The following is a 13,289-nucleotide window of genomic DNA, read 5'->3' as shown; positions in this document are numbered from 1 at the left end:
CATTCACATCTCTGCTGCATGCAATCGCCTTTCATCCCCCACTTTAGTCGTCCGCAAAAATTATAATTTGCGTAATTACTGGTAGTAGGTCGTACTGTGAGCCCACACGGTAGGTACCACCACCCTGCCTATTTCCGCCGTGAAACAGTAACGCGTTTGATTTTGAAGGTTTGAGACAGCCGTTGTACTGTAAAAACTGAAACTTTGAACTCATGTCTCAAGTTTAGTTGTGGCATTTGTATTATTAATGTCTATGAGCTCCGGTGGACCGTGGGCTCATTCACCCGTATATGCAATAACAATAAATTAGTTTAATTAAAAACATCCCATAATTAGTAATTTTAAAATCACACATTTTGACAGTTTGATTTTCATTCCACTATTTTATTGTAAGTGAAAATCTTTGGACATTCTTAGAAATACTGGTGCTTGCCTGCGGGATACAAGCTACGTCATAATTGTATTCTCCTATCTCATTAAATTTCATGACTCAGCTTTAAATTGAATTAATTAAAAACTATATTTATTCAAGTTTAAACCCGGTTTGTAAGGATAGCTTGATGAAATAGCATCTTTCATGCAAATTGCTCCATAAAACATACATTAAGTTGAGGATGGCGAGCTAGACGTTGCCCCAATATGTGCAAGTCCCTGTGAAATTACACGAAACTCAAGGGAGATAGTTAATTTAAAACAAACATTTGTTCAACTAGTGATTTGTTTGAGGATTTGTTGTCTACAGAATTTAGTATGTTTTTTTTATTTATTTTTTTATTGCTTAGATGGGTGGACGAGCTCACAGCCCACCTGATGTTAAGTGGTTACTGGAGTCCATAGACATCTACAACGTAAATGCGCCACCCACCTTGAGACATAAGTTCTAAGGTTTCAGGTATAGTTACAACGGCTGCCCCACCCTTCAAACCGAAACGCATTACTGCTTCGCGGTAGAATAAGCAGGGTGATGGTACCTACCCGCGCGGACTCTCAAGAGGTCCTACCACCAGTATGTAAAATTTTGTTAAAGGCACTAGATGGGTAGACCATTCGTTTGCCTATTAGGTTAGATGCGTTCGCGAAGCAGCTGCTCTTGAGCTGTTAGGGTTCCTTTGGAGGCTCTGGGGCAGCTAGCAAATCCTCCTGGCTGAGCATTTGCTCGTTCAACTATCGTGGAGAAACTGGAAAGACCTCGGGGCCACCAGTAACTCCAACTAACAAAAAAGGCCCATCAGACTAACTGGTTATAGGAGCGACCCAATTAAGAACAGTCTCGCTGATACGTGAAGTCGAAGTCAGAATTTTATAACGTCTGTCTGACTTTTCAAAGTGGTATACGTTACCGTTGAAATAGGTATTATGGTGGTATCTACCGGTACTGGATCTGCAGTGAGCTCGTTCACCGGTCTTTCCAATAGAGAATTTGGTTGACTGGTAGAGGACTGGAATGCCTTAGGCATTAAGTCCGCCAATGTAAATTTTACCTGAAGTGTAATAAATAAATAAAAAATAAAAATAATTAAAAAAAACAACAACTAAAAACACGCTTTTGAAGCGGTTCAAAAAAGCAGTTTTTCATTATCTTTTTAGGCAAACGGCCCATCTGGTGGTGAATGATTACCGTCGCTCATACCGTACGGCAGTAATGACAGGGGCAGAGCTAAGCCGCTGTCTACCATTTTCTATAATTAAAAAAAAACAAAAACCAATTAAACAATCTTTTTATTGTAAAAAAGTGTGGCGCAAGTGCTTTAACTGTTCGCACCTTCAATCCTGAAGATTATCATCGGGATAATCGGAAAAAAATATGAAATTATTATATTGTCAGGTCCTTGACAAACGTGCGAAATTTCATTTCGCTTTGACGCTTTGAACTAGCTAAAAATCACTCTCAAAGACTCCTTTACATAAATACATACAAGGTATGAAAGCGTGTTAATAAGTGTCGTGGCTTTTGCATTATGCAATGCATCGTTCTATATGTCTTTGGATTGCAAATGTAAATACGAGCACATTTATATAACGGTCGATTGTAATATCTTCATTTTTATTTCAATGCAATAGCACCGCATTACTGGTGGTAGGACCTCTTGTGAGTCCGCGCGGGTAGGTACCACCGCCCTGCCTGTTTCTGCCGTGAAGCAGCAATGCGTTTCGGTTTGAAGGGTGGGGCAGCCGTTGTAACTATACTTGAGACCTTAGAACTTATATCTCAAGGTGGGTGGCGCATTTACGTCGTAGATGTCTATGGGCTCCAGTAACCACTTAACACCAGGTGGGCTGTGAGCTCGTCCACCCATCAAGCAATGAAAAAAAAAACAAAATCCGATCTAGGCTACCTACAGTTTACCTTTGCAGATCGCAAAACGGAAACTTATAGTTATCGGACAATTCAATGTGAATCCATTATCATGATTAATGCTAACGTCAATTAGGTCGTGAATTCACAATGTCATTTGATATTCGATTTTCTCTACTAGGGTGTCTTGTGTGGTCACTCGGCCGTGTACCACCACCGTGCCTATTTCTGCCGTAAAGCAGATGCAGAAAGCAATGCGTTTCGGTTTGAAGGGTGGGGCAGCCGTTGTAACTATACTGAGACATTTAGAACTAATATCTTAAGGTATATGTGGGATAGGAGCTCGTCCACTTATCTATGCAATAAAAAAATAAAATAAAAAATTCAAATTAATTACGCATTTTGAAGTTGGTGAAAATTATTTTAAAATACTCCGTTACACAGTAGATACATGTTAAGTTTGTTGAGTTACGTGCAAAAGTATTGTTACGCGCTGCGGTTCCGGATAAATAAAATTTCTCCAAAGTACAACTAAAAACCGTATTCAACACTTAGAACACTTAAAACACTCAAAAAACACTTTAAAACTCTCAATTTGCCTGTTCCGCTTCGCTTCAGGTGCGGATCCGTCCGCTGTTTCGCTTCGAGTAGTTCCGATTACTGAGTCACTGCGTTCCATCTCTACAACGCTTTTATAGCCGATACCTCATCCCTAGAATTATCGAGTATATTCCACACATCTCTAGTAGTAGTTTCTACTATCTGTCGATAGATGGCGTTGTGCTTCTCGAGCGTTCTAGGGGTTACTAGATCCTTCGATATTCGTTCGACTACTCGGCGATACAAGGCATTACTCATACCGGCGTAATAGTATGTTAAAGCATTCAGATGTCAATATCAAGATCCATCGTATATCAAATACAGTTACAATATTAATTTTCTGAGAATATTTTGTGGTAGGAGCTGTAAGATTAGTTTCAAATGTAACTTTTAGGACCGCAGTCGAAGTTCAGAATTTAACAGAGCTCTCGGTCACGTTTATTTGAACTTGGAGCTTTACAGTTAAGAGCATAACTATTAAAACATTTTCCACGTTCATTTTCGATATAATCGACGTTTATTTATGAGTTTGAACCGAGCTTTTTGTCCGTCCATTTGCGGGAGAGCTTTATTCGAATAGAAAACTGTTTATTTAATGCTTTAAACTTTTGTTTTTGGTCTGTTGTTCTAAATTCTAAATTGCCAAGCTTTACCGAGACGGCTATAGATACTTCTAGATTTTGTGTATCAATCCATGATAAATTTAAATCTAAATACAATGCATTAACATTTATATATACAAATACATAAGCTTAAATACCTGTACAACGGAATCCTTCTATATAAACTTCATCAACTAAAGAAGGTCTGATGAAATAATACAATTGCGCATTACTCATACGTGATGTTGATGGTGGAAACTTGTTTGCTTTTTGTTTACCTATTTTCAATATATTATATGTTCGCTTTGAACTGTTGGTTTACCAAATAAACAAATAATATCGGCTGCAAAAACAAAAGCGTCTTCCGCTGTTCCAAAGCCTAGTAATAACAGTAAATTACAGTGTGCAAGGACATTTCCGTCCATTGGGACTGAAGAAGCCGTCAGTTAGGTTTGGGCATTCGTATTAATGTCACGCTCGCACTTTTACATCGGTTACTAGGTGTGTCCCGGTCTACTTCCGTCCGCTTTGTATTTGAAATATTATCTATTTATTTTGAACTGTAACAAATGATTATTTTTAAGCTATTGCATAGCTTTTATCGCGGGCTTTGAGCGCGGCGACCGTATCAAGAAATTCCGTAACGAAAATAAAACCTAACACCCACTCCACCTACCATGTAGCTCGTGCTCAACACATTCACATGTTGCGCTTGTATAGTGTTTGTGAATAAGCGCGCGGCGTGACGTCGCACTGCATGCGTATCATGAAAAGTCTGCCCATCTCTCTTTTTTTTTTTTATATAATATAAATATAAATATTTTACTAACAATCACGCCACGTTAACTGGTCCCGTGATAAGTTCGTAAAGAACTTGTGTTACAGGTACCGGATAACGGAAATAAATGTAAGATTTTTATTATACACATACATATATTTAATATACATCCATAACCCCGGAAAAGACATTTATATTTATCATACAAATATCTTCCTTTGGCGGGATTCGAACCCGCGACCCCCTAGTGTAGTAACCATGTCACTTACCACTACACCAGACGGACGTCTCTCGCGCGGTCTAGCTTATGAGTGTGAACAGGACAGTTAATGTTTTGCTTTTGTTAATGTATGTAACGTGGTCTTATTTTATTATTATTGTTTTAATAATAAATTATTATTGTCTAATTATAATTGCATAAGTTGATAAAAAATGCTATGCTTTATCGCGGCAGTCTCCGAGTGCGACACGTGTTTTATTATTATTATTCTGGCTTGTATCATTATAGAGTTAATTAATTTGATGTTGATTCATCTAGAGTAAAAGACGCCTAGAACGCTGCTCATCTGAGTGAGTCGCATACACAGCCCATTGCCGCCGGAAAATCTTAGTGGGTCGCGATTCCGATTCCGTGGTAGATTCTGCGAAGCACTGCTGTCGCAACAGGACTAGTGTTAGCAAATTCTCTCAGGTTGAGCCCGTGAGTTAACCTACTCGTCTGAGCATAGCTGGAATAGCCCTTAGGCTGCCAGCGAATAGGTAGAAAATTAGTAGAAAAAAAAAGAGAAATTTAGTTAGCAGATCGGGCGGTTGTTTTAACTACTTAGTACCTATGCAGTATCAGAACATGCTTACGCAACATTGAGCATATATTTTACGTATTACGAACAAGGTTTAGATAAAAAATCGGTATTATTATCGTCACATAGGATCGGATTCCGGCGAGAAGGCGTTGTCACGACCTGTAATTGACAACTCGATTAATTTTAACTCAAATTTACGGTGATTTACGACGTTGTTTTATGATTCACGAGGTGATTTTTGTATCGCGATTATATTATCGTTGAGTACGTGCCGACAGAAAAATGATTTTTATTTTAGTAAATATTAATTGTTGTATAAAAATTTTCTGATCGATACTTGGGTATTTCCTATGAAATCCGCAATCGAAGTGTGAACTATAAATACTATAGTTTTGGTATATATGACTAACAACACAAATAGGACAAAAATATTTATCGTTTTGTAATTTCGCGGTACACAAGAGCGTTGACCCCGCGCTTGAGTCCATTTTTAATCGTGTCCATTGCCTGCATTGTATAAAAATGACATAAATTTTGTTTTTCGCCTTCCATATATAATATAGTATCGGGACATTGCTTTTATTAAGGCATCATCAATTTCTTGAGCACAGCACCGACTTACCGTTTTCAAAATTGATACCTCGCTCCCGAGAAATTCGTCTAGTAATTTATTAAATAAGCGTTTCTCTCACACAAAATATTTGCGTGTGAGTAAAAGTACTTCTAAGTAAAGTAAGTATAAGTTAAAAAAAAAAATTATTGTATGTGTGGACGAGCTCACAGCCCACTTGGTATTAAGTGGTTACTGGAGCCCATAGACCTCTACAACGTAAATGCGCCACCCACCTTGAGATATAAGTTCTAAGGTCTCAGTATAGTTACAACGGCTGCCCTACTCTTCAAACCGAAACGCATTACTGCTTTACGACTGAAATAGGCAGGGTCTTGGTACCTACTCGTGCGGACTCACAAGAGGTCCTACCACTAAATACATATTATTATATTCTACAGATAAAATAGCCTTCATATCAAAACATTTATCATTCACTAGTTGATTAGTCTTTCGATATCACTCTGTTCGCATGAGCAGACGTCGAAAGTGACCAGTGATCTGAGGTGAAGAAAATATTTATGTTATACGTAAGAATATTACATTTTAATGGACATTGGTATTGTGGTAAAATACTCTGTAACGCCAGGGTAATAAGTGTGGAAATTGGAAATCCAGTAATGATAAAAAACGTAACACAATATACAACGCCAAACTAGGATTTTCTTATGTACTAGAAACACATATACGAGCCAAGAACACGAAGTGGATCTACCCTCAGATAATAATAATGATTGTGTAATCCCAGAATCCTAATTGAGAACCAGTCATGTAGTTAATTTATTATAATTATAACTATAACAAATAGTCAGCTAATTATTACTAGTATAGACTTACCAAAATTTAACAGTCAGCTAATTATTACTATAGACTTACCACTCTGTGGTTTGGTTCTGGCTTCATTCTGTACGTTCGAGTGTCTTTTGGCTCGCATAGTTTTTTTGTGTCGCATCCATTGCTCGGGGACTGAAAAAGATATTCAATAATCTTAATCACACTGAATACGATATTTTTTTTTATTGTATTAAATGAGTGGACGAGCTAGCGGCTCTCCGTGTGCTGAGTGGATACCAGTGCCCGTGGACATCACACCAAATGCCACCATTCTTGAGACGTGAGATTGTTTTTTTAATTATGTTGTCGCGCTCACAACACTCTCTCCCATAGACACAGCCCACTGAGTTTCTTGCCGGATCTTCTCAGTGGGTCGCGTTTCCGATACGGTGGTAGATTCTTGGAAGCACTGCTCTTGTTAGGGTTAGTGCTGGCAACGTCCTCAGGCTAGAGCTCCGTGAGCTCACCTACTCGTTCCGTTACGCCCAGCGTACCCTCTAGGTTACCATCTCAGGTAGGATTTAAAGAAAAAGGCTGAATACAGCAGTCCCAAATAGTACGAATGAGATCTTTCTCTATTGGCGGAGAGTTTATTTTAGAATGTGAAGCTTTTGATTCGGCCAAAAACTCTTGAAGTCAACCAATTCGAGTACCTTAAACAAATTCTAAGCAATCTTCCACTTTCAATAACAAATAATCTAAAACATCAATTTATTTAGAACCAATATAATAGCTTTTTTTTTTGTGAATCGTAAAGTACACAATAAATTTCAATTAATCGCTTCTGATACGCAGAGCTAATATTGGCGAACAAACAAGTGGGCATTGCGTTGGACTTATATCCGTAAAATCCGTTAAATTCAATTTAAAAATATAAGTACATAGGAGAATCAATAAGCTGTTTAGTCTCGTGCATGTTTTTTTTATTTATCAGCTTACAATACTGCTCATTGGGTATATTTTAATTATTAAGTACTAGCTGACCCGGCAGACTTCGTAGTGCCTCAATCGATAAATAAAAGACCGACGGGGGGGGGGACACATCAAAGGAAAAACAAAATTGTTATTATTATTTAATTCCGAGCATCTTCATATTTATCTACCTTTTAAACCTTCTCTGGACTTCCACAAATTATTCAAGATTAAAATTAGCCAAATCGGTTCAGCCGTTCTCGAGCTTTAGCGAGACTAACGAACAGCAATTCATTTTTATATATATAGATAAATGTATTGTGTGATCACAAGATGCCAAAGCCGTCTTGCCTATTGCTGCCGAAATGTTACTCACTGTTAGTTCATTTGAAACTATGAACTCATTCCTTGAAGCGGTTAGATACCGCACGTTGCGGTTTGTATGTGTGTTACAATAGACTTCAATAAAGTATATATGTGTACTTGATTGTACTAAAATGAAGTGATTAAATTAGTACACACTAATTCCGACTTCACACAGAAGGGAGTCGCTTGGCCATAGCTCTGATCTCACGGAGATACTTTATTTATTTCTATGGTATCTGATTACCGTGTGTTCCACGGGAATCTTCTTTTCTCCACCTTATACCACTAGGTGGGGTCGACACCGCAAATTTTTCTTTTCCATTCTCTTCTATCAGTCGTCATCTCAACACTCACTCCTCTCTCTCTCTCATATCTTCATTCACACACTCCATCCATATCTTCTTTGGTCGACCTCTTCCCCCTCTACCTTGCACTACAATTTCCATACATCTCCTAGTCACATGTATCTTCTCTCTACGCATCACATGTCCATACCACGCTAACCGTCCGCTCTTTAATTTTTCGATTACCGGGGCTACTTTCACACTTCTTCTGATATACTCATTCTTTATCTCATCCATTCTTGTCACTCCACACATCCATCGCAACATTCGCATCTCTACCGCATGCATTCTGTGTTTCTACGGGTATGTTCTGGGAAATTGTTCAAGGTGATTCTGTCGTTTCCTTTCCATCATCGGCAACCGTAGTGGAGTTCGTTTAAGCTATTTGATTGACTCGATGGTGCAGTGGTTAGCGGTCCTAACTGTTGTGCCGAGGGTCGTGGGTTCGATACCCAGATCGGGCATACATTGTGTGATGAACAGATTTGTTTGCGGTTTGGTCTTTGTCTGAGCGTTTACTATCTATATACGTATGTATTAATTTAAACGCATGTAAGTTTGTATTTCAGTCTCTAGTAACCGGGTGGATGTCCGTTTGGACTTTGGATAAACGTGCGTGATTTGTAAAAAATATATTGAATTCTACTAAAATTTAATTTTGGAGGTTACAACAAAGGAAAGATCTTCTACCGAATATTATAGTTTGAAGCTTGTATACATCCAATTTATCTTCAAAAATTCGTCAGCCAGATTCAATATCTTATATTTTTATAAATTCTTAAACCTATAAAATATTCCAAACATAATACTTTCGTTTGTAACTATGTAACCTAGTTTTACACTAAATAATTAACACAACTAAACGCTTGGGCGACACAATAATTGAACGCTTAAAAATAACATGTCTGCTTCTAGTTAGAGTTTAAGAAGTCTTAGAGTCTAGCGTTAATTAGGCTCAACCATATTCTCCCTTTGAGCCGATTAAATTTAGCATGTAGGCACGCCGCAGAGACCGCGGGCTTTCATTAAGACATTCTCCATACAGCGGACCCCAGGAATGCCTATCCAAATAGAAATTTATGTCTGCAATTCGGCTAATAAACGACCACTAAGCCCTCAGTTCTTCAGTATGTAAGAACGCGCACGCGGTACGTGTTGCCATGTTATTAATGTTCAAAAGAAATGGTAGAATTTTTGGGCATTCAGACATGCATCGAATATTTCAGTTTATTTTTAGATTAGGAATGTTAATTACTGGTTTTTGGTATATAGCTAATGGTTTATTAGTGAACGGCTAATAATAGTATGCTTTTCGGGAGTGTTATGCGATCGTTTTAATAACATGCTCTGTAAATAATATTATTTGCGGCAACTAAATATTAAAGCCAAGTGTGTGTTGACAAAGGAACACGTATTAGCTCTAGGAGGCTAAGGCTTACCACTGGTTACAATTTTAATGATGGTGTTTAAGTATTACAATATTTTATAGCCAATTTGGGACATGGGAAATTTTCAAAAATTTTCCAACAAGATACAAACGTCCTAAACTTTTTTGATTCCGCCCCTGCTGTCGCTGACGTCCATCGGCGACGCTGACCACTCACTATCAGGTGGACCGCATGTTCGTCTATCTACAAGAGCAATAGAAAAAAAGCTATGCAAGGTCTATGTTGGGTAGTATATAATTAAGGTGGGAAATATATTGTGCTCTGCCATATTATTATTTGATTGATCGTAGTTGACCATGGAACTGTGTTATGTGCCGTGATCAATAACTATACTGTAAATAGCTAGATGGTTCAAGGAAGAATAGACGGTCAATGCTTTCGCGGGCAATCCCCAAAAGGTGGACAGACTGGATTACGTCATCTACTCAGCGTTCCCTTATTGAATGTACACGTACCGCCACAAATAGAGAGAGATGGAGAAGCCTCACAAATCTGCACCCAAGTAGTAAGACATACATAACCACGACCTGGTGGTAGGACCTCTTGAGAGTCCGCGCGGGTAGGTACCACCACCCTGCCTATTTCTTCTTACTTACTTACCTTGAAGATTGGTTTGTCACTATCAAGTGCGTATCTTTCGGGAAGCAGTTTCATTAAATGCAATTGAGTGTTCGACCTCAAACCTCAAGCCTCAAAGTGTGCGTTGGGATTCACGTTGACGTGCCTAAGTTTCAAGTGCTCACTCCAAGCTGCTAATATTTCAATGAAAAATGCCGTCAATGATAAAACTATGTGAAGACGATTCTTTTACAAGCATGTTTTAAAAAACTTAAAGCAGGTTCTATCTGGGACTACCTTTTGTTTTTACTGCGTGAGTTTATTTATTTACACGACAGTAACTCATGGAAACTCGTGTGTTTTACCATTCCCACAATCTCAGAGATTTACGACGTCATCCAGTTTCCGATAGATACGCTACTAAATAATGTATGGAATTTTTTGACAGTATCATCGTTCTGGAAGCCGGGTGTTTTGGGAATGTTCTCGAAAACGTCGACTGACCAGTTAATGGTGATCCCTTGACGCACAGAAAAAAATCACGGTCGTATATATATATACTTATATCGTTTCACGGTGTAAGTACAGATCGATAAGTACGGATGCGAAAGTACATGATCTCTTTTTGAAAACAGAGATAGCTTGATTGTTTTGTAGTATGTTGTTGTTTATATAATTTATTTTATTTGATACAAGCAGCCCGCTCCGGCTCCGCTCGGGTCTTTAACAAAAATTTCAACGATATTTGACGTTGTTTTATTTTTTTAAATAAAAGAACACTTATTGCGGCACAACTATAATAGTTAGATATATGCTGTCGCGACACTTTTTGTATATAATAATGTTTTCTACAAAGTCATAGTACATTATTTTATTCTATCATCAATAGTTTTCGCAGCGCACGCGATGTAAAGAATGTTTTAGGTAATTTTTGTACATCTTGGGTTACATTATTGGAGTTTTAGTAAGGATTCCTTTTTATTTCAAAAAATATTATAGCCTATGTCACTTGGGAATAGTGTAGCTTCCAAACAGTGAAAGAATTTTTCAAATCGGTTCAGTAGTTTCGGAGCCTATTCAATACAAACAAACAAACAAATCTTTCCTCTTTATAATATTAGTATAGATGTATTTCTTATCTATGTATCTTTGTATGTATTTGTATGTATGTATCTATGTATCTATTTTGGCAATGTAATTTATAACCTAGTGTTCATTTTACTCATGTCTACTGTAATTCTTTAAATTATCGCCATGTATTAACTTCATCACAGCTACGCACTTCTAGAACCTTTCACTTCATCAACGAGGGTTAACTGGAAGAGGATGCCTGCATGGCGTTAAGTTCGCCTTTGTACACTATATATTTGTGCAATAAAGAATTTTCATTCATTCATTCATTCATTCATTCATTCATTCATTCATTCATTCACTCATTCATTCATATTTTTGATTCGCCTTCAATGTAAAAAAATTAGCTCTCGTACTTTCGTAGCTTTTCTTTACATCGCAGCTTCGTAAAATCTAAACTTAAAATATCAAGTAAATTACAATTCGTGTAATTACTGGTGGTAGGACCTCTTGTGAGACCGCACGGGTAGGTACCACCACCCTGCCTATTTCTGCCGTGAAGCAGTGATGCGTTTCGGTTTGAAGGGTGGGGCAGCCGTTGTAATTATACTTGAAACCTTAGAACTTATATCTCAAGGTGGGTGGCGCATTTACGTCGTAGAGGTCTATGGGCTCCGGTAACTACTTAGCACCGGGTGGGCTGTGAGCTCGTCCACCCATCTAAACAATAAAAAAAAAACTATTATTGATTTCAGAAGATATTTTTACCAATTGTTTCGATTTCTTATTGAAAAAAAAATGTTTGTTTCTTCAATCGCATTTAAACTAATAGGTGATGAATGTTAACCTTAAAAGCACTTAATCGGTAATACCCTCCGAAGCAGAGAATTAAGTATTGTTTAATATAATTAATGCACTATGATAGTCTTTTACGGTAAATATAATTGCTCAGTGAACGATTTTCAATAATTAAGATACTAATATAACCTGAGTTGACTAGACTTTAAAGTGCATTTTTGAATGTAGATTCTATGCAGGAACACTTCGTAGATATTGTAAAATACATAAACACGCACCCATCATTGTTAATAGTGGACGTATTCCCTGAGGGTTCTTATTATTTAGCAGACAATTACGAGGTCTCGAGCCTGGCTTATGGATAAAGCGATAAAATCCTGGAAAATTTAATTGAAAACGCTTTGCATTTCATTGGATTTATGTGCGTTTGTATACCATATAGTAAGGAGGGCTATTTTGCCAACTGAGTATCTCGCCGGATCGTCTCAGTAGGTCGCGTTTCCGGTGGTAGATTTTGTAAAGGCTGCTCTTGCTAGGGCCAGTGTTACCAACACCTCCGGCTTGAGTCCCGAGAGCTCACCTACACCCTAGGGTAACGCCGATATAGCCTATCAGGGAAAAAAGGGCTGTTTTAAAATTCTGTTTGAGGTGATCAACTACGTCTGATTCAGGACTTCATTCTCTTTTCGCGTGTAACGATCCACGTGTTCTAAATCTTATCTTTATACTTTTAAACGAGCAATTCTTGTATGAATATAATCTGAATCTCGGAAACGGCTCCAACGATTTTCATAAAACTTAGTATACAGGGGATTTCGGGGGCGATAAATCGATCTAGATACGATTTATTTTCAGAAAAAGTTGTTTTATTCGTATTTTCAAAAATCGACTCTTCCCGACATCTATTGGCGAATAATAATACTATTTTTCTAAATTGAGGGTAACTAACCGCTTTAAAGACACAAAAAGATGGCGTTATCAAATATAAAAAAAAAGAACATATTTCGGTCATCATCTAGTTAATTTTTAAATACGACAGGGAAATCTCGCTCTGCTGTTTCATTACAAGCACCAGTCACCGTTCTTGTCGAACTCGTCGAAGAGTTTGAAATGCAACCTAACCCACAGATACAGCCCACTGAGTTTCTCCCCGGATCTTCTTAGTGGGTCGCGTTTCCTATTCGGTGGTAAATTCTGCATAGCACTTCTCTTGCTAGGGCAAGCTCTCTCAGGCTGAGCCCCGAGACCTCGCTACCAAGCCGGTGACGC

At 38.0% G+C, this 13,289-nt stretch overlaps 1 protein-coding gene across 2 annotated transcripts in view; it reads right to left on the bottom strand.

Annotated features, from left to right (window-relative positions):
* Positions 1-13,289, bottom strand: part of LOC105841337 (uncharacterized) — a 67,328-nt gene that overhangs the window by 34,812 nt on the left and 19,227 nt on the right. For both annotated transcript variants that reach the window (XM_062669657.1, XM_062669658.1), the window contains exon 2: positions 6,566-6,655. In XM_062669657.1, coding sequence (XP_062525641.1) covers positions 6,566-6,655 — 90 coding nt within the window. The remainder of the gene's footprint in view (positions 1-6,565; positions 6,656-13,289) is intronic.

Source organism: Bombyx mori, chromosome 8 (genome assembly GCF_030269925.1).
Source record: "Bombyx mori chromosome 8, ASM3026992v2".
Lineage (NCBI taxonomy): Eukaryota > Metazoa > Arthropoda > Insecta > Lepidoptera > Bombycidae > Bombyx > Bombyx mori.
Note: the sequence above shows the minus strand (reverse complement) of the source record. Positions and strands in the feature narration are given on the sequence as shown.